This window comes from Grus americana, chromosome 16, assembly GCF_028858705.1.
Source record: "Grus americana isolate bGruAme1 chromosome 16, bGruAme1.mat, whole genome shotgun sequence".
Lineage (NCBI taxonomy): Eukaryota > Metazoa > Chordata > Aves > Gruiformes > Gruidae > Grus > Grus americana.
The window spans coordinates 6,638,528-6,662,654 of NC_072867.1; the positions used below are offsets into that span (position 1 = coordinate 6,638,528).

The 24,127-nt window shown below is 49.1% G+C and overlaps 2 protein-coding genes across 2 annotated transcripts in view; one reads left to right on the forward strand and one right to left on the reverse strand.

The window, feature by feature from the left end:
* Positions 1–1,738: 1,738 nt before the first annotated feature.
* On the reverse strand, positions 1,739–23,565 carry LRRC75B (leucine rich repeat containing 75B). The gene is made up of 4 exons (XM_054844692.1): positions 23,085–23,565; positions 18,114–18,242; positions 14,956–15,068; positions 1,739–3,615 (listed from the first exon to the last, which is right to left on the reverse strand). The coding sequence occupies exons 1-4, from the start codon at positions 23,340–23,342 to the stop codon at positions 3,093–3,095; spliced, it is 1,023 nt and encodes a 340-aa protein (XP_054700667.1). The 5' UTR covers positions 23,343–23,565; the 3' UTR covers positions 1,739–3,092.
* The window catches only part of GGT1 (gamma-glutamyltransferase 1), a 43,214-nt gene continuing 39,930 nt past the window's right edge, over positions 20,844–24,127 (forward strand). The window contains exon 1 of the mRNA XM_054844688.1: positions 20,844–20,891. The gene's annotated coding sequence lies outside the window, so the exon portion shown is untranslated. The remainder of the gene's footprint in view (positions 20,892–24,127) is intronic.

Genomic DNA, 24,127 nt, shown 5'->3' on the forward strand with positions numbered 1-24,127 from the left:
GTCACAGCCCATCACAGTTCATCACAGAAGCAGCGGCAGTTTCCTAGGCCAGGACCTCATAATTTGCATGTATTCATTCACAACCAGTTCTCCATGGGGAGGTTTCTATGGCAAAGCAACCAAGTGCGTATGGAGGAATAAACAGATTCCACAGCTGCTCAGCTGAACCAGTCTATTTCAAGCCACGCTTTATCTCCAGCTCCTGGAGTTGCCAACTGGCAGCCAGGCATCACCAGTGATTAGCAGAGAATTCCCTTTCAAGGGGCTGAATGTCTCATCTCCATCCCGCTGATTAGCACAGCTCAGACCAAAACCACAACTTTCAGCAGGGCTGGAAACAGGCTGCCCAGATCCTCTCTGCGGCTGGGCCAGCGACTCTGCAGGGAAGAGCTGCGTCAGTGGTGGGCTGCATGCTGGGGGTCTTGCCTCATTTCGGGGGGAATGCCACTGTTATGGAAAAGCTGTGAAGATGCCTTCATGCAGAGCTTTACAGAAACAGAGCCAAAGACCAAATGCTCAGCACCCCTGCTTCCTCTTTCTAGATACGCCACTGACTCACCAGGCAGCTCGAAGCCTTCATTTAAATGCTTCATGCCCGAGTTTTCTTCTTGGCACAGAGTGCTGCTCTGCTTAGACTGTAAGAGTTTAAGCAGAACTTGCTGACATTTGAAATGCTTTTCATTTTTGCTGAAAGGTATTTTGGAAGGAAAAGAAAAAATAATACCATCTCTTCCACAGCAAAGGAGGAAACAGATACACACTGATAAGGGAAAAATGAGCTGTGAGAAGAGTCAGGTGGTGACCTCTGGAAGCAGCATGGCCTTTTCCCCCAGCAATGGGAATGGCCTCTTGAGCTGCTCTGTTTTGCCTTTTGTAAAAAAACAATCTCATGCTCCCTGAATACGTATTTTTTTTGCCATAGAAATTACTCCACTCCTCCAGATTCACTAGAAGGGCTAAAAAGTGGGTTTGGGTGATAACTGTGCAGGGGAGCACGTGCTCACTTCCTACCCTGGGTTGTGCTGGGGTCCGTTTACAGTCACACTCTGTGTTCCCCATCCTCCTGGCCAACCATCATAGTCAGGCTATCTCAGGGCCTTTTCTCTCCCACCTCCACTGGGATGGGGCAGCTAGCACCTGGCCTTAGCTATATTTGCTTTACCTTTTTGTATTTTCTGCTCTTTTTGGTCAGCAGGACAGAGACTTTACAACATCTCTGTTTGCAAGTTAACAACATGAAGGTTATGAGGTCCTGCTCCAGTGACCGGAGTGTGAGCAGGACTGGGTTCAGCATTTGCAGTGTCAAGTTGTAATACTGAGCACAGTGCCTCTAAACCCAGCTTTCTTCCTCAGGGGACTGGATTTTATTTGGGGCTTTTGGCAGTTGGTCAGAGACACCAATACCTTCCAGTGCCCTGACACTCCTGGTCCAAAGGGGATAAATCACTTGATAAGTATCACCGATTTCCTTCTTGCAATGTCTTGTAAAATCAGCAAGGAACATGAAAGGTGTATCTATTTCATGTGGATCTGTGTAGCTTAGTATGTGAGAGTTGCTTATATGTGTTGAGACTCCCAGAGACAATCAGCAGAGGAAGGCAGTCACCATTGTTAATTTAGGAGGGGCAGAATTTATATGGGTTTTTTAACATGTCTGATTTCTTTAACTCTTTCAAAAAACATACCTGCTCTCTGAATTCCTGTGGGGATAGATATTGAAAGGACTTGACTTACCAGCTAAAGTCTCATCAGTTTATTTGTATCAGTACCTTGCAACACAAAGGGCAGCAGCCTACCACAAATTAACATCTATGTTTCACTTTCCTTAGAGAAATTACCTACTCTCACCAATGTGAATGGTACCTGCTGATCTTCTCCCACACTGCTGAGGCACTGCATGAGAACTACTGGTCTAGATTCTTGCAGTGTCTGTCTTGCTGGCTTGATTTGTGAACAACCCGGATACTCAGACTTTGTAGTGCTTCACGCTCATGTCCAAGAGAACTGTTTATTATGTTTACATAGAGCATGAGCATGTGGAAAACATTAGAAATATTGCATCAATGGTTTGGGTTTTGGACAGCATTGGAAATGGCAATGCAGCTGCTCATGTCATGTCTGTATTACAAGGTATGCAATGTGCCATGAGGGGCCAAAGGTTTGCGCTTTATTTTGGGAAGTGCCCACCTCTGGCACAGTCACTGCTTGCTCCTCTAGCGCCACAGTTATATGCTTAGCTGTCTGCTTTTCCTCAATTTTACTTGGAACTTGTAATTTTAGTACAAAAGCAGGATTGAAGTTTCCGCAAGACTGTTCCCCCTCCCTCTCCTCCCCCCTCCTCCCATCCCATCCCAACTCATCCCATCCCCCATGCTCCCACCAACACATACCTCCTTCCCCTCCCTCTCACCCCGGTCACACAGCAAATATCCTGATGCTGCAGTTCCAAGCCATCAGTCCGCCCCAGCCTATGCAATCCAATGGTCTCTGACCAAGTCCCTTTGTTCAGACGTTAATACAAAACACACAATAGGAAAAAAAACAAAACAAAAGGAGCCAGACACAAGAGGGAGACACACTGCCGGGCTCCAGCTCTGGCCTCTGAGCCCTTCAACTAAGCTCCACAGCAGCTAGGCTCTTGGGGTACCTCCTTTCACACTCAAGGCTGCAGGTCCCAAGGTTTCCAAGGTGCATAGGAAAAGGAAGAAAGGAAGTTAACTACAAGCCTGTTTCTGTTTTAGGTTCCCCCCCATCCCTTTCCCACAACCCAATGGCTGCTGGAGGATATTCTTGACTCCGACAGGTCTTTTCCCGTCTTCCAGTGAGACCCTGCCTGGGGACCAGGTTCACTGTAAGTCACTGGTTCCTCTCCGGAACATGGGTGATGGGTTTGGCAGCGAGGGGAGGGAGCGGAGCATGTTGTGGGGGGATGGCAGGCTTTTGTCTCACAGCAGGTTCCGGGGGGGAGATGTCAGGGAAGGCGAGAGAAAAGAGCCAAAGGAAGCCGGTAAAGCTGGCCCTCTGCTTGATGTTTGTACTCAAGACTTCTTCTTGGGGCCACTTCAGTGTGCCAGTGCTGGCCTGTTGTCCAGTCACCTCTCACAGCCCTGCTGAGAGAAAGCACGTGGTGGGGTGCTTCCTGCTGCTTCGTCCTCTGGCTGGCTGCCCTCGTGCCCGCTGGAGATCTCTGAGTCGCAGTCGAGCGCCTCATAGATGGTAGGCAGTGTGGTCTGCTGGCTGAGGCGCTTGCGCAGGCCCACAAGCAATGGCTGTGGCATGGAGGAGACGTCCACATTGTTGCCGAGGTCAACCCAGGCCAGGCAAGGGAACTTGTTCATGTCCTTCATGGTGTCAGTCAGCTCCTTCATGGTCGCCCGCGTCAGCCGGTTGCCATTAAGGGAAAGGTGAGTGAGCTTGGGTAGTGCCCAGAGGAAGGGCAGCAGCAGGCGCACCATGTCATCATTCAGCTCAGTGAAGCTCAGGTCTACAGAGGTGAGGTGGTCCCCATTGTTCTGCAGGTAGTAGGCCATGCGGTGGACATCCCGCATGGTCAGAGGGATCCCTGACAAATCCATGGAGTCCTGGCTCACCTTCTTCTGCAGGCTGGTCTTCAGGCTAATGATGGAAACGGGTAGAGAGAGAGATATTAAGGAGACTACTCTCACCCAAGTGACAGATCACTTGGGACAGGGGAGAACTCACTAAGAACATGGGCTGGAATGTTAAGCAAAGGGTTAATGGAGCTCGTTTGGGAAACAAGCACAAGGTTTGCACCATGCCTCTGGGCAGACTGTGTCCTGGGGCTTTCCTGTATGTTCTCAGTACTCACACATAAACTTTGCCAGAACTGCCTAAACATAGGATGCTAAAGTGTCTTCCACCAGCACATTTCAAAGGGTTTGTCTGAATGTGCACGTACAGATGCTCATGCATGGAAAGCAAAAATAACCAAGGCGAGCAAACTTTCCAAGTGCACTGGTTTGCACTGTGTGTGGGCTGCTTGTGTGCCACCTCTCCAGATGAATGCCAAGGTCTGTTACAAACAGACTATGCTGCAGAGGACAGCAGTGTTAAAAGGCTGAGAAATGGCTATTTTATCAGGAAAATTATCTATACGCAAACTGCACTCCAAGAGTGGATTTACTGCATGTCCCTTTAAAAGCCTTCCCAAGCAGCACTTAGTCAGTAAGCAGCACCAGTGGCTGCCTATTTGGGTCTCTGTGGTCAGCAGATCATCTGGGATCTGCTGCAGCTGTGAGGAGGCAGGAAGGGCATAAGGGTGCTAAATCAAATCTAGAGAGATGGTTTCAGCCATTTCTTTTGCTGTCTGCCTGGCAAGTGGAGTGAGGAGGAGGTAGGCAAGCTGTGAAGCAGGCAAAGCTGTGCTATGGGGCTGCTGAGTATGTAAAGGGAGTGGGATGTGGAGTTTTATGGTGGACTGTGGGTTTGTGAGAGTACTGTGAGAAATGGGAGCTCTGGGGCTATAGGAGCTGGTGGGGCTATGTTGCAAGATTGAGTAGAAATGTGTGCTGCTGTAACATATGATAACCTAATTCCTTCATGTAAATGATAGTAGTCTTGCTGTCCTTCCAGACACACCTAGCTTTAAGGATATGGGAGCTCTAGTAGGACCCCCACTACTGTCATTAATCGTGTGCTTGGTGGGTCTGTAAGTGCCTTGTTGAGCTTGGGAGGAGCAGGGTGGGTTAAGAATTAACCACCAATCTGAAGGTCCCCACTCTTCCTATCTGGCTCTCTGTAGTGTCCTGCACACCTGTGGCACAGCCAGTCCCTGAGAGCAATGGGTACATGGGGACATGCAATTTCCTTGGAGGAGGCTGCAGCACCGCAGGAGCTCCCGTGGCAGGTGAGACTGTCCCTATGACCCATAGTGTTGCTAGGCCCTTCTACAGTTGTGAAGATGTGATGGTGCGTCTATAGCTTTGCTTTATATATGGAGTTCATGGCATCCTGGAAATTTCATTCCTTAATAATCCTTTATGAGCATGTGATAATGCAAGTGAATAAATGCGCGTCAGTGCAGGCAACAGCTCCTTCATGGACACATTCAACACGGGGAAACCTGTAGCTGTGTTTCCTTGTAGGAGTGTGGGGTGGAAAGACCTTGCAGCCTGCCCTGTCAATTCTAAAGCCCACAAATTCCTCCTCTGGGTTTAGCAGTGCTTTGTTCAGGTTACTCCTATGTGTCTTTGTGCTTCCTGTGAGAATTCACTGTGCAAGGCTGAGGCTGTATCTGCAAGCATGTATTTGAGCTAACGAGCTCTCATGGTAGAGAGGTAATAACAGTATGAAATAACTTATAGTCAGACCTAAAGGTTTAGAAGAGCCTTATGTATTACTTACTAAATGTTTACACTTTACATGACCCAGACTACTCCTCAGAGGATCACGGGAGAGGCAAGGGGAGCAGTGCTGGTCTGTACTGTCAAACAGGAGAGACCGATGTATTGGTGAATTATAATTGGTCTGAAAGCGTACAAGTGAGGCCTCCAAAGGGCCTTCACTTGAATATGGTATTTGATATCTCTCCAATATCAGGGCCTCAGAGACAGGATTGTGAAGAATTAATCAACCACATTGCTTGTGGCAGCGGTGCAGTTCTCTTAGCTGCTGCGATAGCAGTAGAAATTGTGAACCATGCATGCTGCAGTCTGGATGGCACTGGGCTAGCCTCCCTTTTCCTGGTATTCCCAAGGATGCTTGTTATCAACCCAGGCTGCCAGGGAGCTGTATTTCTTCAACTCTCTTGGGGGGAAAAAAAAAGTGTGCTTTTTTTTTATAGTTTGTCACCAACCATTGGCAGTGGTGTAGCATAATCTACCACATAAGAGGTTTCAACTTGTATAAAATCTATCAGGGACTGGCCTCAAAGGTGGAAGAGTCTCAGGTCTCCCCTGACACGTTATCCCTTTAGCTGTGCTAGATGCTTACTGGGTATTTGATGTGGAGTACTTGTTGTTCCAGCAAAATAAAGCATCAAATACACAGTAGAGGAGTGCATTCATATCAGTCAGATTAAGCAGGGAGAAATTAATCTTGAGTGTAAACCTGACTGCACAGGGGAGACAGTCCCCTAAATCCAGTAGGGGCTGATACAAGAGAAGAGACAGAAGCCTTCTCTGGCCTGTATTGGTTTAGAGTAAGACTTTGTTGGGGGTGTGAGGGAATACAGGATAAGCACAGAAGCAAGCCTGTAAGTACTTCACTGCCTATTTGGTGCAAATGCAGCCTGTGGTTCCTGGAAATTCTCTTCCCCAGTGCTGCCAACTCATGGCAGATCCTGGGGCGGGGGCGGGCAGAAAGGAGACATAACCACAGGGACAACTCCCTCCCCGGCCCCAAGCCTTATCTGAGTCTGTGCAAAGGCTCCTCTGACCTTCCTATTGTAAAGCTACAAGGAACAAGCCTTAAAGCTCCCAGTTTGGGATGGGAACCAGGCTGGAGTGGGGACCACTGGAGGGCACGTCTGAGCCAGCACCAATCCCTCTGCCGGGCCTCAGCATTCAGGTGCCGTTTTTCCTACTGTATCTGCAACAGCAGCTTTCTTAACAGGGAGCAAGTTTGAATGGCTCTTGGGGTCCCCTTTTGAGTGACTTGGCTCTGAGTGCAAACAGTGATAAGAGGGGGGAAATGACAGAAAGGCAAAAGCAACATGCTTGTGTGTCTCTGCCCATTAAGCCTCTCCTCCTGTTGACTGCTAGGCAGGGTCTGCAGTAATAAGTCATGAATCATGCTCTGACCAGAGCAGGTACCTTCTGCTGCTCTCCTCAGCAACAAGCCAATACCCCAAGGATGCTTTAATCAAGCAGACAAATTATCTCCCATAATTGATTTTCCAGACTGGACTGCTCCTGGCTGAATGTGCTTAAACCTTCCTGCCTCCTGTCCTGTGCCAGAGCTCTCCCTCCCTCTGCTGGCTTGTTTTTCTTTCCTTTCCTGTGTTTTTGCTGTTTCCTTTTGCCCTCATTGCTGTACCTGCCAGGGTGACTCTGGGCCTCCTGTCTCAGCACTGTGGGCTCCTCCTGTGTTTAAGTTGTTCTCCTGCCTATAAAAATGCCTCTTGTAGGGATGTGTCTGTAGAAGCCTCGCCCTGGTGGACATAGTCCCTAATGCTGCAGCCAGGCCCTCAGCTCTCTGGTAAGTGCTGAAGCATGAGACCTGACGCCCCATGCATGCTTTCAACCCTGGCAGCTACCCTCCTTGCCTCCTTGGTGTTCCTATCCAGCCCCAAGAGGCAGCTGGGGCAGGGCACAGGATAGCTACCCACTCCTTCTCCTCTATTGCTTTAGAGGTAAACGTATCTGCTGTCAGAAAAGGGGCAGGGAGATGTCAGTAGATGCTTTACTCTCAATTATCTGAAACTTGGTATTTTTTTTGAACTCTGCTAGGCTCCATTTCCCTTGGGGTGGGGGGGAACTGGGCATGATACACATGACCCCAAGCTCTCAGACACTTGCACAGCAGCTGAGAAAATGCCAGGTTTATTTCCAGGGAAATGGGTCATCTATTATCCCCTAATTTCTGCAAGTAAAGTAGGCTTAAAGATTGCTTCAGCTGCAAAAGCCTTTTTTTTTTTTTTTTTTCTTTGTGTGAGACAAAACAGCTACTTAGCGACATGGCTCTTGATGCCCATGGGACTTACGGGCAGAGGACTGCAAAGCACTGGAGGCTGGATTAACCTAATGCTACTGCAACTGGTGCTGTGTGCAGATTTATAATTGCAGGGATTTGCATCTAACAAGGATCTGGACCCTGGATGCAGGGAAGCAGACTGCGTTTGCATTATCTGTAGCTTAGAGAGGAAACAAAGCCCTGCTCCCTCAGATGCTGGAGAAATGGCTTCAAGTGAGAAATTCTGTGAAACTTTGAGCAAGAAGTTTAAGGGCAATCAGCAGCCTGTCCCCTACTGCCTGCCTGGAGCTAGATGCAGCATCCAGTGAGGAACAGTGCCTGCCTGCCCTCCTGTTTATAAGGGATCAGTGCCCTGCTTGTAACCCTTGCCCAGCCCTGCTGAGGGATGAGAGCTCTTCTAGGTACATCTCCTTGTTTCTCTCATGTGAAACAAGTTTTTCCTTGCATCATTCCCAGCTCCCTCCTTGGGGTCTGGCCTTTCTCCCACTGACATGCAGGCAGGCTTCCTTCTACCCTCGCTGCCAATTATCCTTTCCTAGGTGCCAACTCTACTCTTCAGCAGGCATTAGCCAGCAGTCCACATGAGCCTGGCCATGTGAGATCTGTCCAGACAGCACAGGGCTCAGAGGGACCTGTAGGTGTCAGAACAAAGCTCTCTCTCAATCAGAAATGTGGACTGGGAAAGGGATGAAACCATCTTGTGATTCCCTTGGCTTTTTTCTGGGATAAAAATCATCTCCCCACATAGGGCTCAGTCACTGTTCCTTCCTCCTGGGAACTCAGCTAGTGTAAGCAAATTCAGAGCTGTCTTGACATGAAACAATTAGGAGACCTGAAATTAATTGCTAGTTGTTTGTCTCCAGGACCTGTCCCAAGGGGTATAACCCTTAGGCCCTCTTCCAGGTGCTTCTTTGAGTCCATGAAGCTGTGGGCTCAGCACATTTTTTTTATTGGAACTGAATCCCTTCAATTTCTTGCTCATCAGCTAAATTCTTTGGTGGCTGCATGGAAGGGGTGTAATGGATCCTGATTTTTGCTCTGGTGGGACTTGTAGCAGCCACAGCAGTACCTGACCACTTCTTAGCTTTGTGAGGTTTGGAGGAGCTTCTTCAGCCCAAGAATGTTCAGGTTCCTGGAGTCCCAGCCTCATGAGTTTCCTTGTGTCTATGCTATGGAGAGACATCCTTGCCCATCTCTCTGGGGAATTACCAGCTTTCTCCCACTCTTATTTTTACACTTAATTTGCCTCCAGATGTAAAATTTTCCTGATGTCAGGGACTCCCATCACTGCACATCCCCCTCCTTCATTAAGAAGCACTACTAGCAGTGGCTAATTAGCCATGAGCTGGGTATCTCTTGGTTGCTCTTCCTTGCATAGAAGCTAGTGACAGGCATGTCTGGATGGCTTCTCTGCTTTGAGCAGTGATTTAGGGGATGGACTCTGGGCTTTTTAATTGCCTGCTTAGCATAATCTGCTTGCTTTGCTTCCCTGTGGCACAGGTTGCTGCCGTGCAGGTCTGGCTTCAGCTGCCTCTAGTGAGACAAGAAAAAGGAAGGAGAAGTCTCAAAAGCACTGAGCTAGACTAACCCAACCTGAGCTGTTCTAAGGCTGGGCCCAGCACCTCTGTGAAGATGAAAGCAGTGCACACATAGGCCACTTCCATGGGAAGTCCCTTAGTCACATCTCCTTCCTTATGCCCAAGCTCTTTTGATCAACTGTGGGGAGATCCCTCACTGTGGAGAGAAGGGAGTGCAAAGGTAGCCCTTCTCCTACCACTCTCCCTCTGTATCTGGGGTGGGACATGGATATCTGTAGGCATTGATGCAGCTGAGCATGCTTCTCTTCCTCCTGGCTCTGCTGTCATCTTCACTCTGTCCTTGAAGGTGTGTTCAAGAGAGCCGTGAACCTTTGGCCTTCCTCCTGCTGCCACTTGATCTGTCCAAGACCTCTGGTTATTTCCTCTCGATATTTAGGTCTATCCTAGCAAAGCAGGAAATGCTGCTACCTCCCCATTGTAAACATCAGGTATCAGCCTATGTCCTTGTCAGACCTTCAAGAGTGTAAGAGTCATGAAAGCACAAGGTCTCTGCTGATTCCTTTTAGCTACTCTCTGCCACCCAGCCTCTATTATTTCATTCATTGTCAGTCTCTCTATCAAAGTGTCCTGCTTCTCCTGCTTGCCAGTCTTGGACTTCTGATCTGTAACAGAGCAGTGTCAAGCTGCTGGATGACCCTTTCTACCACCTACAGCTTTTGCAGATGTACCTGCCTCTTGATGCTGCTGGGAACCCTGGTCATTGGTAGTGTTTAGGTCCCCCTGTACTAAGATGAGGGGAGGGGACAGGACAGTTTGTGCCTCTCTCCACAATTTATTCACCAGCTCATGTTTGTCCAGCTGACGTCTCTGTGAACAGCAGCTTCTTGAAAACATTGTGTGTGGCAGTTCCTGTACTCCCACATGACTGTTACCATGTGGCTTTAGTTAACTGACTGGTATTCTCTAACTTGGCTTCCTATCTCTAAAGCAGGAATGATGGTGCCTATTTACCCTGTTGCATAAGGGTGACATGAAGTTGTAGTTAATATTCACCTCATGCCATGTGAAGGCTAAGATCTAATCTGCCAGAGCTGTCATCCGCAGCCCTGAGTGATGTTTTCAAGAAAAAAACCAAAGATGATCAAAAGCCCTTTAGAGCTGTTTCCTTACAGTCTTCTAGACAAAGTGCTTTCATTGCATTTTAAAAGTGCATCTAATGCCGCAGTGTCTGAGCAATGTACATCAATAACTGAGAAACGGAGCAATGAGCCCAGAAGGGATTCTCCACCCAGCTTTGGATTAGCCAAGATAAAATTCACTCAGATGTGCAACGTAGAAGTGTGGTGAGACTTGTGAAAATGAAAGCCCAGGTGCATGTAGTTTGGGAGTTAACTCCATACACACAACTGCCTTTGCTCTTCCAGAACCAGACTCTGTGTGAAAAATGTGGGGTTTTTTTCTGTGCCAGGAACACCCTGATTGTAAAAATCATTCTGTGTTTATTGCCTGCGTGTTTTGTGGATTCAGGTTTGATCCTCTGCAGTCAAGAAAGGAAGTAGTTACACTGAAGTAGCCAGCTCTGGTGATAATGCAAATGGAAAATACATACGGTTCTCAACATTGCTTTGCCAAGACAGCTCAGTTGTAATCCACAGCTTCTGGATTGCAGTACTAGTCTGCGATCCAGCTCTCCTGACAAAGGCTGTCTTTACCTGATACCCTTCTCCCTCTCTGCTCTGAATTGCAGTCCAGTGTGTCTTGCCCTCAGAAAGTAATATACCCTCTGGGTCCAGCCCTGTTCTGGAGCCATATGATGGCACTTGCACTAGTACATACAGTTTTCCTTAACTCAGCATTGTAGGAATCCTCAAAACTTCTGAAAACAAGAATTAATAATATAAAAAAATTCAGCACCTCTCAAAATTCTACAGAAGCAGTGCTGATAGCCTAAAAAGGCTTTCTCTGTGTAGAGGAGTATTTCTTAATCCATTACTCTTTATGCTATAAATGTCAATTTAATAAGAAAGTGAAGCTGGAGTTATACAACACTCTAGGATGTATTCCGCTCATTAAGTGTGAGAGATCTGTACAACTGTAAAATGGTGCTAAAACTGAATTCCCATTAGGATATAAGGGACTCAAAATTGTGCAGTAAAGTCATGTTAGTCCCTGCTCTGGAAAGCTTATCCTCCAGCTTTTGAGTTTTTAATTTTAAACCCCCCAGAGTGTAAATCCTCTAAGAGCTCACCTTCCCTGTTTGGTTAGGCAGCCAACCCAAGCAGGGGCAGCTGCAAGTGGGGTGCAGTCCGTTGGCTGGAAGCTGCAGACTTGAGACAGGATTTTGCTGGAAAAGAAAATTGAGCCCCTTGCTTTCAGTGGGGCAAACTTGTCTGAGTGTCACCTGGGCAGCTGAAATAGTGACTGAAACTGGGAGACTGCACAGCTGGGTCACTACTAACCCTTCGTTGTACAAGGCCAACAGCTGCTGTCAAGAACCCACAGGCATGGATGCAGAGGGCAAACTGCTGCTCAGCATCACCTTTGACAGTTTAATCAAGCAGAGAAATCAGACACAGCCTGGGCTGGATCTCTCCTACTTGCTTCAGCTGCTGTTGCAATGAGTCCACTGTGCTGCGATAAGCTTTCTCCTTCCGTGTTTCTGTATGGACTCTGTTTCTGGCTTGTGTTATTGAAACAGGAATGTTTGAAGAAATGTGTCTTACTCTTTCTGCTTTATCAGTTCATGAGTGGCTCAGGTTTGTACTTGCTGGATGTTTTGGGTCCCACTGAGAGTAGATGGGGATGTAACTACAGTTAGTTTGTTTCTGACCTGCTGGTTTGCTGTTTGGTGGTGGGGAGGAACACCTGATGCGTGATCAGGCTCCAGTATTGCAGGTCCTTTCCATCTCCTGTACCACATCTCCGTAACAGCCCAAACATAATTAAAACCTGGCAGATGCTCTAAGTTTTCTGTATACCTGGGCTTGTTAATTATCTCCTGGACCCATCAAACATGCTGCCAGAAAGCAGAAATCACATTTCTGAAGAGAACAAGGGAGTCCTGCATCAGCTGTGTGAAAGCCAGAATCCAAAGCCCAGGACACCACAAAAGTGAGAAAAGACTCCAGTTCCTGAACGTGGTCTCTACACACCGATTCCTCCCTGCTATCCCAAATCCCCACTAGATTTTAGAAATGCCTTCAAAGTATTGCTGCTACACCTGTGCTTTTTACAGGATCTTGATGGCAGGAAGGGTACAAACCAAGGGCATCGGTTCAGAGACAGAGATTATGGTAAAATACTCCCACTTGCAGACAGAGGGAAGTGGAGGATTCAGATCAGGTAAAAACAGCCTGGCTGGACAAAATTAGGCACTCATATCTCCAAATGAAGCAGCTATTTCTTGCCTTCCTGCTACTGACAACATCCACGGTCTTGCAGGATGCCAACTCTGCAGGCGCCTTTTGCTGCAAACTACAAACCAGTTCCTCCCCAGTCTTAAAAGGAAGCTCTGCTGTTTAATATTTAATCAAAATTATTTTGTGCTTTATGTAATACATTGCAGCTGGGCCTGGCTGCCAGGCAGGGCCATCCATTTTAGACCTATATTTCCCTCCATTGCATGTTGCCTTGTTGCTCTCTCCCTGCTTGTGCTCACAGGTGCTCCGTACTTGGCCAATACTTTGGGCCTGACCCCTCTGTGTGGGATTTGGGCTCATGGGGCCCAGACCTCTTCTGGCCGCAGACCTCCTCTCTGTGTTGTTAGTAAGTGATGAGTTTGCATCAGGCAGTCCTCTGCTCTTGCTGGGCTGTGCAATGAGAGGGAACACCTCTAGTTTGGCTCTCCAGCCTGTAGTCCAACTGGAGAAGACATTTATTCTGCCTGTAAACAGGAGTATGAAGGCAGAGAGTTGAGTTACTAGCTGCAGGGATGGATTTTTCACTTGGAAACCAAAATGAGGCTGGGTTTCAGCAAAAGGGAGCTTGGAAAGGAATGGAGACAGGCACCCTCTAGAGAGCTCTCCCTGTTTCCAGCACTTCTTATCTTTAAGCCTCACTATCTCAGGAGGGTACAGTGATGAAGTCAGTCCTTCTCTCTACATCCTACATCTCTAGAGCTCTTCAGGATCCCATAGGGGAAAACGTCATCTAACTGAGTGGGTCTGGAAAAGGACTCGCTCAGCTCTGGTCCCTTGGTCTTGTTCTATGCTGTGGTTCCCACCTGCAAACTGGCACAAACAGCCTTGCCCTGTGGGGCGCTGGGAACGAGAGCATTGACACTCTCAGCACTCAAATTTGGTGGCAAAGTGGGGCTCAGGTATGAGAGACAGATGTCCTGGAAATCATGGTATTAGAGATTTTATTCCTTAAGATGCACTGGGGATCTGCCTCTGAGTGAGAATGAAAGGTACGATGGAAATGTCAAATCCCCTGGGGGATTTTAAGTTGCTGGCACATGCATCAAAGACTCTGAAAGTCTCAGAAAAGCCCAAGGCCATTCTCAGGGTGCTGCCAATTTTGCGTTTCTTTTTACCATGTCTTTTCTTCAGCACTGGTGATCTGTGTCACAGGAACAGGCTTTGCTCGAAAATGAGAAGGGGCAGATTTAAAAGAAGTAAGGATTGCTCTTTATCTGGTTGGAGAAGCCAGCAAGTGTCAAGGAGAGAACAGGTGTGGGTGTCTGAATATATTTGAAGTATATATACATCCGGTAGCTGTCTGTGGCCAATGTGCCTTGAGTCAGGTTCCCTGTGTGTGAGGCTCTGCATCATCTTGGGTCCCTTGTCTGGTCCTGGCAGAGAAGTGGGAGGTAAGCAAGGATGGTCATTTCTCTGCCAGCCATGCCAAAGTGGTTCCTACTGAATGGAGTGATCAGCTTGTGGTAGTGCCTTCTAATGGGAGACCTTCCCCACAGGCAGGGAAATTTTACTGGGATAAAAAAAGGACAAAGTCAGATGCAGAGCTGGGAGCCAGCTCAGCTTGGCATATGGAGAGTGGAGGGAAGGTCTTAGTCTGGAGAAAAGGAGGCTCAAGGGAGACCTTATCACTCTCTACAACTACCTGAAAGGAAGCTGTAGCGAGGTGGGTGTTGGTCTCTTCTCCCAAGTAACAAGTGATAGGACAAGAGGAAATGGCCTGAAGTTATGCCAGGGGAGCTTTAGATTGGATATTAGGGAAAATTTCTTCACTGAAAGAGTTGTCAAGCATTGGAACAGGCTTCCCAGGGAAGCAGTGGAGTCGCCATCCCTGGAGGTATTTAAAAGACATGTAGATGTGGTGCTTAGGGGCACAGTTTACTGGTTGGACTTGGCAGTGCTAGGTTAACAGTTGGACTTGATGATCTTAAAGGTCTTTTCCAACCTAAATGATTTTATGATTCTATGGGTGCATGTATCTACAAGGCTGCTAGCTTTGGCTGTGCTCCTAGGGCCAAACACCCTGCAAGCCCTGCCGGGAGGGTTGTCTAGGCTATACAATCAGTGGGATTGATTTCAATGCACTTGGGAGAGGTTGAGGAACTGTAAGACTACATAAAAAGGAATAAATAGCAAACCAGATTGGGGAGAGTGGCATTGGCATTGGTCCTGTGCCATTTGGCTGAGGTTTTCTAAGAGACTGAGCAGAGGCTGCCATGCAGGTTTTCAGCCCTGCCTTTCTCTGAAAAGGGCAGTAGTGGCAGACTGGGATGGTGCTTGGCTGCAGCAGTTTCTCCTGGCAGATCCCCCTTTGTGCCTACCCATGCTGTCCCCAACAGGCTGCTTACCACGCTTGGGACTTCCTCCGGGGCATGCCGTGCCGGTGCCATTTCGAGTGGGGGGTTAGGTGGTAAATCAGCTGCCTGCAGATCCTGTCCGAGGATTTCCAGGGGTCATATTCCTGAAAGCAAAGGGACAGCTTAGCCTCTGTGTGCACCACAGCAGAACAGGAAGCAAGGGGGAGTGGGGTTACAATTTCACACCCTACCAAGGAGCAAGTGGAGCTCAGAAAAGGGGGATATTTTCTAGAGCCGTGGCAGTGGGTCCTGCCATCCAGTAGCTGTCTGTGGCCAATGTGCCTTGGATATTAGGAAAAATTTCTTCACTGAAAGAGTTGTCAAGCATTGGAACAGGCTTCCCAGGGAAGTGGTGGAGTCACTGACAGGGGTAGCTGACCATGTGAGAAGGGCTCTGTGCAGGGACCTCCTATGCCCTTTCCTTCAAAAGACCTCTGCTTTCAAGAAAGCCCAGTGCGGGGACAGCATGGGTGTCTCAGCTCCTCAGCTGTATCCTCAGCAGCACCCATCCCCAGCTGGGCAGACAAGCCGTCAACTCATTGTGTTACAGGGCTACACTAAATTTCTGTCAATTACCTTGTTGCCATGTTTCCCAAACTCTAACTGCGTGTTGTCTTTGAACTCATCTGTTCCCCTAACGTGGAAAGTTCAGCATTCAGCACCCTTGCCCCATGTGCTTCTTGCTGGAAGAGATGTTCCCTGGGACATCCCTGCTCCTCCTGCAGCAGCACCCTGACTCTGTTCCTTCCCGTGCTCCAGCTGGGAGATGCCAGGACAGGGAACCACTTCTTTGCAGTCCATCCTGCTCCTGGAGGTTTGAGTTTGGGAGCTTCCCAATGCCAGCAGTTCCCTCCATCCCCTGCAGTAACTCATCAGGAAAAGATGGCACCAAGATGGCTGCTACTTTCCTGGGTTTATTTTTGCATGCGTTCTCTATCGCCATGACTTTGAACAGCATCTCTCTTCCTCTGGTGAAGCAGAAATGTAAATGGAAGCTGCTGAAGGCTGGGATTTCTGTCCCCTCTATCATATTTTCCAAATGCTGACAGACACCTGCATTCCCATTCCTCAGCCCTCCAGCTGCGGTGCAACATGTGCATTTAGGGGTTTGATAGGTAAACACATAGTAAAGCTGTCAGGGAATATGCTAATTTATTCTTTATTGCAAGCAGTTAAAGTGCTGTACAGTGGGCCAACAGCTGCACTGTGACTTTCCTAAGCAGTCACTGAATCAGCTGAACTCCCCAGGGATGCGCTGCCAGCATGTGGCTGTTCTGCTATGCCAAGTGGAGTGAGATCCCACCTCAGCGCTCAGCCAAACACTCCCTGCTCCCTGTTCCAGCTCCCCTAGGAACCCCACACAGACTGGCCCTTGCCCTTGGGTTAAGTGCCTTGTTCTAGACTAGTACTGTGCTGGCAAGGCTGCAACTGCCACCCTGCTGTCACCTACAAGACCAAACCTTTCCAAGTGGGTGCACATGCACACCAGGCTTCAGAACAGAAGCACACAGCTGGCACAATGCTCTGCAAGTGTTTGTTGGCTCACAACTGAGAATTACCCTCCTGTTTCTTCCCATGTCCTCACTGATTTAATTTCCACTGACAGACTGGGAATTGCACTCAGCCTGCTTGCCTGTAATGCAGTTAACACCCACCAGATGCCTAGCCAGGGTCGGAGAGGGGACGTAGCCTGCTGATGTTTGTGCTGGGAGGGGTGCTGGTGATGTAGGGTGCTGTGTCTCTCCAACCCCTTAATTAAACTCCTTTTAGCTTTGAGAGGCAGCTCAGGTGCTCAACATCTTCCTTAGGAATGGGGAAAATCTTATCTATATAGTGCTACGTGTGTCAGTGCAGATAAGCATGTGGATCTACAAGACATGAAAACAGAGAAGGGGGTAGTATATGCAGGTATATAAAACTTGTAGTGTGTTATCTGCTAGGCACCTGGTACTGGAGTAGGGTAATGTTCCCTCATGGTGCTTCCCCTGCACAGCATGAGGTTGGAGATGGTCTGGTAGAACAGCTGGAGATGAGGTCAAGTGAAGAATGGTTAAGAGGTACTACTGCTGCAATTCACCCCCTTCCTTTTTAGATACTTAGAAAATTTCCACAAAAATTACACTTGAAAAGATTATTCAGGCTGCATTGCAGCCCCATGATGATGATTAAACTTTGGCTAAATGTAGTTTGGCTATTGAGGCCTGTCTGGTTAATTGTTATCAGAGAGCCTCAGGAGATGGCAGAACAAGGTTAGAAATGCCACTAATCTACATCAGGCATTCGGTGTATTCCCTAGGGCGCCACTGTTTGCTCTGAGCTGTGTGTACCTAATATCTCTCTTTGAATAAAAAAATTCACTCTATTGCTCTCCTTAGAAAGCAAACATGACACTTGCTAAGCCTGATGAACAAATTGATGTATTGCAAATCCAAGAGTTTGTGGTGGCAAAGGGTAACAGAAGTAGATGCTGGTGTTGCAGTGGGACTGTGGTATCTGTGAAGTTTGTCCACACCCAGCCTTGCCTTTCTTTGTCTTTGCTCTCCTTGTTCTCTGAAGGAAAGTGCTGGAGCAGTGCAGGGATACTGTGCATGTAACATATTTGCTTCTTGAACCCTGAGTTGCAATACATTCCCAGAGCGCCATTCTTTACTTGGAGATCTGGGAGATTACAGGGGAGGTGTAATGCTGGGTTAGGGTAGTTACATATGGCAGAGGGCCCAGGAAGAGAGAGGTTCCTGTCCTCTTCCTGCAGAGGCACCAGCCTGGACAGAGGTGCAGAGATCTCTGTTCCCCTTTGTAGCCTCATAAGCTAGCTGCTTTGAACCTCTGGCACATACCAGTGAGTATGGCATCACCATCCACCCTGTATATTTTGATCTGGCCAGTACTTGGTCACCAGGCTTACTATTGGTGCGAAAAGTAAATTCCTTATTTCTGTGCACTTAACCACCCCCTCCTTCAGGTGCATTCATGTTCTGAGGTAGTTTTAACTGGTTTCTACAGAAATATGCACAATATTCTATGCGCTACCGCTCCAAGGGCGTACACTGGCTGGTTCTGAAGGATTGCAGAGCACTACCTGATACCAGTCACCCAATTGCATCAGTGCTATGTCGCAAAATGTCCATTGAACTGAGGGAAGGGTTCACCTTTTTGGGACACTGCAGATCTCTAGCGAGGCTCATCAGCAAGTCATGGGAGATGGGATCCACCAAGTTGAGGAAAGTCGCATTTTTGTAGAGCACTTCATTGAGGAATGTTCCTTCCAGTCCCAGGTCCTACAAGAAAAACAGTCAGTCAGACACACAGGCTCCCTTGGAGCTATAACCATTAGGTGTTTTGAAACCAGAAAGTAAATCCCATGAGGTGTCAGCTGGTTGCTCAATACAGGAAACTATCCAGCAAAGGTGAAGCAGCTCTGTCTGACCCAGCATTGCTGTGATGGGGGATGTGAACAGCCAGAGAGCTGAATAAGATGCAGTGTTAAGTTGAGCTAGTCAGTCTTAAAGACTTGACTGCCTTGTTTCCACCTACCACAGGAAGGTGAGAGTGATATTTCCAGGCTGGCTGGAGCCCAGAGAGAATTAGCTCCAGAGAAACTTACAGTTTTGTCAGCTTCTATGTGCGAATCTGCTGAAGGAGCTGAGCAGGAAGGCTGGCTCTAAACCTGCTTCTCCAATCTCAGCTTTTCTGGAAGAATCAAACCTTTCTTGGGTACTTAGATGCTGCCATACACCCTGGTGGTGGCTGGCTGACTAAAGTCCTGCCCATTAGTATGAGTTTAGCTGTGCTTTGAATTTCTCAGTAAGCACTAGGCACTGGCAGTATTGTCTTTTGGGTGCAACAGTAAATTTATAGGTAGCTCCACACAACAGTCATGGAGAGTCAGGCCTCTTCCCATCTTCCACAGTGTAAGCTAGGGGAACATCTGTGGTCCATGCAACTTACCTGTGTGGACCAGATATAGGGCACCTTTGCACATGCTGGAAGAAACCTCGGCATCCTTGGGAACAAAAAGCCTCCCCAGGGTCCAGATGGGTGATACTGCAAAGAACTAAGCTGTTTCTTGCTAAGAGGAAAGCTAAGATCTACTATATGACACAGTTATTGCAATCAGGAGGTACCACAGAGCTGTGGAGGAAAAAAAAAAAGCATCTGGGAAAGAGAGATCACATAGTCACATGAAAATACTCTGAGGGCAGAAAAAATACCCCAGGAATAGACATGTAGAACAAAAGAGCTCCCTAATAGCAATAGGCATAGTGCTGGGTTTAATTCAGTTGACAAGGAGGGCTCAGCTGAGGAAGGAAAGAAGTCCTCTGCCTATTCTGTGTACTGCTGCCAGGAGAAATGAATAAGCAAATGGGTGCCCCATATGTTCATGCTGCTCCACTGAATGCGTGCTTCAGGCACCTCCCAGTGAAAGATGCTCTCAGAGAGGAGGAAGAAAAAAAAAAAAGAGAAAAAAGCTGGGTGTGCACACACATACATCACCAGCAGGGATGGAGCCATAGCTGGCAGAGGTGTGGGATCTTAACCCTAAGTAGTAATCAAAGACAGTGCTGTATCCACTCTCTCCTGCTCTAGATATGCTTGGATCGAGCAGTGAGCACAATACCAAAGAGACCCTGGCTACTGATCTGGTGGAGAAAGGGAGAATAAATCAAATGCTTCACAGCCCCATCACTGTGTGTACACAGATGATACCCATAAGCAACCAAGGAATTTAAGCACTGGATCAGTCCTGAAGGACAGACAGCCACAGCTGGATGTGGGCCAGGAACGTACCAAGGCATCATGCCAATGTCTCCCTTAACCGTAAGGCTTCAGGGAAATGGAGCCTCCTACGCCAAGCGTAATAGAGATGAAGAAAGCTGCTGAAGAGGATGGCATGGCTGGGCATGCAGCAGTGTATGTCAAAGCAGTAATTAAACTCCCCCAATTGGAGCTATACCATTAAGATGAATCTGTATTCCCATTATAAATCCTGCCTACAAGGGTTTTATAAATAATATAGCTGTAAACATTCACTTCACGTTGATAGTCCATAAATTCTTAGCCCAGGGGCATGTTCTGGTTCATCTTACTTGTTTCTCTCCCTTTCTCTCTCTCTCTCATTTCTTGGAAAATTTTGTACACCTAAAGGGTGACCGCAGACAGCAGAATATTGTAAGTCTTGCCAGTTCAGTTGGCTTAGTGCTGTTATCTTAAAAATGACACTTGGCCATTGTCTCAGCAGAGGAAAATCAGATTGTACCAGACTTTTTGCTGGTGTAAGCCTAATGTCTCCCCTGGCTTCAGCTGATGCCCGCTTAGACCAGCAGGAAAGCTGGTCTGTCTTTTGCAGGTGGGTATTTCTGAGACTACGATGATGTGCAATGGAGCTGTCCAAGTGTTCCTGTACAAAGCAAGTGTACACCTGTGCTTTGCAGTTGTTTTCTGTGCAGTCTTCCAAAATGCTGAGATCTTGCATCTCTCTTGGTGGATCTGCTTCTGGCTGACTTGTTTGCTCTACTTTATTACATATCCTAGGAGCAGTCCACAGCCGTTTGCAGTCTGCAGACCACAGGTTAAAAAACACCGGCAGATACAATTACATGCTGCGGGATACATCTGCAGGGCTGGACAAGGTCTGTGTCTGCTGGGAGCAGCCGGCTGCCTTGCAGGAGGCACACACCGGGAGGCCATGTCCTCTGGTCTGGCTGAGCGTGTCTGCTCATTTGGGGAGGCTGCAATTCCGGTCCCACCATTGCTCTGCCTTCTCTGGGATGTTTGCATCCTATTCCAAGGCACAGTGCTGAGGTATGGTGTTAAATATCCTTGCTGTCCACTAGAATGAACAAAGTATCTCTCTTTTTACAGGTAACAAACAGACCCTCACCTGGGACGCATTAATCTGTGACTCCTGAGCGTGCGTTACTGCCAAGGTAAGCCAGTCTGTGAAAGGAAGGACATGCTGGGGACCAAGCTAAGGGCTGAATTTAGTTGAGTGAGGGAAATTTGTAAATGAGGAAAAAAGGCTGATCATAGTACTCTTTGGAGCTGATACTGGACACGTGAGGAGGACTGGTTCTGATTACATGACCCCAGACTTGCTGACAGTTGTGTTTTGTTGTTGAAGGGTGTGGTACGCGCTAGTGGTGTAGCCCTCTGTCTCTGAAATCTCTGAACACACAATGAACCAGAGGTTTTGGGGTGGTGTTGGATGGGTTCGCCTCTTGGTGGAGGAAGGCAGTGTTGTGACTACAGGATGTCCCACACGTCCCACTGCTCTGTCATGAACAGAGGGTCACTGTTTTGGCCTAGACAGGCAGACATGGGGACCAGGAGTAACAAGGGGAACTGGAAAGGCAGTGGACAAAATGTGAGTGTTCAGGACATGAAAATTCTCAGCACAGATATGGGGAAGCCAAATGCTTAGATCCTGAAAGGAGCTGGCAGGCTGTATTGAAAGGAGGGCTTAGAAATGACCCTCCATTCCAGACGGCCCCGTAACTTAGCATTCAAACCGTGGCTGTTCACAGATGGACCTTCTGGAGACCTCCAAGGTCTGTGGGGGATTTCAGCACTTCAGTCTCAAGGAGAGGTGCTGAGCACTATAGAAAATTGTATTCCGCAGTTCTTGCCTCTGGCATACCCTACAAAAGTCTGTTCATGTTGCATCGCCATGTTAATGAAGTGAGTGGTTGCCTCTTTTTCTTCACAAGCTTCTTGTAATAGTGCCTTTCCAAAACTGTCTTTGAAATCTTATTCAACCCTTGTCTGCCATACTGGTGCACACAAACAGGCTTTCTGCTGAGGGTTTACCTCGTCTACATGCATGGCAAGAAAAGTTTGTGGTGCTGGTAATGAACCTCATGTAAACACTAAGGCAGTGGACAGGAAAAGTAGAGATGTAATTTTTGGTCCTGTAAATTCTTACTCATGAGCGTGCAACTTGCTGGTAGCCCAGGGCATTGACCACCATCATTGGATGTGCTGTAAACCCCAGGGCATTCAGAGCAGAGACAGGGCTGTTAATGCAGCTCCCTGCAGCTGGTAGTATGGCTGTACAAGCATCCCAGCAAGCCAGTCCTTGCTCTAACATACTCACACCCAAAGGTTACTTGCCACTATGGTGAGAAACTCAGTATGTTCCCAAGATGAAGTAGGTCATTAGATAATGAAGCAACATGATAAGCTAAGAACTGATGGTGTTTTATGTCCAAATCAGAGGGAGGATTTGTCTTCTGTGCTACTGATTGCAGAGTTGCCGGCAGTTTGGGGGAGCTGAGTTTGCCTGGAAAGTGATGGTAGCACTGAGTGATGGAGGAGATGGCTCTGTTCCAGCAGCAGGGCTCTGTCCTCAGCATCAGTTTGGCACCACGCTGTCTGCACGCTAGCTTTTCTGTTCCTGAATGGCGGCAGACAGAAACAAGCTCCCACTGATACACTGACCCCTTTACCTCTCTGCTCAGCCTAGACTGTCCCAGAGGTCCTCTCCAAAACCATTTTGGGTTCTCCCAAAGACAGATCTTGGCCAGCCTGGCTGGGTGGGCATAATGGCATGTGGCGGCAGTGGGATGGCAGTGGTTTTTCTCTGGGGGGCATCGATTGTGAGCACACCTAGGGGCTGGCATGGAGAGGTGTGGATGGGGACAGCTGAGGCTTGGGCACCCCTTTTCCTACGTGCAGCACAGCCCTCCTTTCAGCTCCCTCCCAGCCCCTCTCTCCCTGCCCCCAGGGAGTCGGGCCAGGCGCCCCTCGCCCGGGTGGGGAGACGGGGAGGTGGCAGGGAACCAGGGCGTGTGTCGCGTTCCGCAGCCGCTACTTCCTGCCGCGGCGGGGACCGAGCGAGGCAGCTCCCGCACCACTGGGGGCACAGAGCGGCGAAAGGCAGCACAAAGAGCCCGCACCGCACCGCCAAGGGGGGCTGCAGACCCATACCGCCGGGGTGGGCGGCTTGTAATCTGTGGCTCCCAGCCCCACACCGCCGGCGGGGGGGACTGCAGACCCCGGCCCGGCCGGCACCGCCCGCGCCGCGCACAGCCCTTTGTTGCCTGCCCTGGCCGCCGCTCCGATCCTGCCCGCACTGCCCCGGAGGTGGCGGTCCCGGGACCCGGCTCACCCGCAGCATTTACCTTCCTAAGCAGCCTGAGGATGTGCACGGCGTGCTCCCGCTTGTGCTCCCGGATGGTGGCCTGGATCTCCCGCAGCCACCCCACCCGCCGCACGTAGGGCGCCGGCGAGGCTTTCCGCAGCACCCCCGGCAGCTTCTGCGGGTGGAGGAGCAGGGAGGAGAGGTGGAACTCTCCCCGGCCGCCCTCCAGCCTGCCGGTGCAGGGATCCTCGGTGCTTTCCTCCTCCAGGCTGCTCTGCCGGCTCAGCCGGGAGCCCATGGCCGCGCTCCGGCCGCGATGCTGCCGCGCTGCGCTCCGGACCGGGCGGGTACCGGTCTCTGGGCCGGGGGAGGTGCCGGGGGAGGCGGGGGGCCCGGGCCCCGCCCGGTCCCGCCCCGGCTCCCTGTGCTCCCCAGCTGGTGATTCCCGGCACTCTCGGAGGAGCAACGCCCCAGGGGTATTTTATTTGCTCGGGTCCCTGCCCCAGCACCCGCCTCCCTAGCGGCTGGGCACCCCCGCTGCCTCTTCTCCCTGAAGGCGCCGCCTCCTCCCGGGTTTGTTCTGCCGGGAGATGCTTGGTGGAGAAGACAAAGAGAGAAGCGGATGCTGCCGGGACTGCTCCTTGCATCCAGGCGTTTTGGGGAGCTGCTTTTTTTTTTTTTCCTGGGCAAACTCTTTGAACACTGCAAAAGGTTGTCAAGATTAATAGTGGTTCAAAACACGCCATCTGGCTGGGACTGCTTCTGTGGGCTGTGTTTTCTGTCAGTCTGCTGTTGGACCCAGAGGAGGTGTTTTTACGAATCTAGAAAGTGGCAGGAATTTTGCCCACCACCAGTCGTCTGCAACTGATAGTACGATGCTGGCACTGTTCCTTACCTGCTGTGGGTACAAGTGTTTTCCTCGTATGTATTCCTCCCTCCCTCAGCAGTGCATAGCAAGTTTAGCACATGCTTTTCCTCAGACAAAATCACTGCCATCCGACAGGATGGTAGAAAACAAAGCCTGGATCCCATCTCCAACCACTGAGATTTTGCAGGCAGCTAAGTCATGCTCCCAGTATAACC

What these genes read in the sequence shown, in the direction of transcription:
- LRRC75B (XM_054844692.1), bottom strand. Translation starts at nt 23,342, where the DNA reads ATGGGCTCCCGGCTGAGCCGGCAGAGCAGCCTGGAGGAGGAAAGCACC. An exon ending in TCCTCAGGCTGCTTAGGAAG is followed by an intron (nt 18,243 to 23,084) that starts GTAAATGCTGCG and finishes TTTTTCTTGTAG; the next exon opens with GACCTGGGACTGGAAGGAAC. An exon ending in CGGAGGAAGTCCCAAGCGTG is followed by an intron (nt 3,616 to 14,955) that starts GTAAGCAGCCTG and finishes TTCCATCATTAG; the next exon opens with CCTGAAGACCAGCCTGCAGA.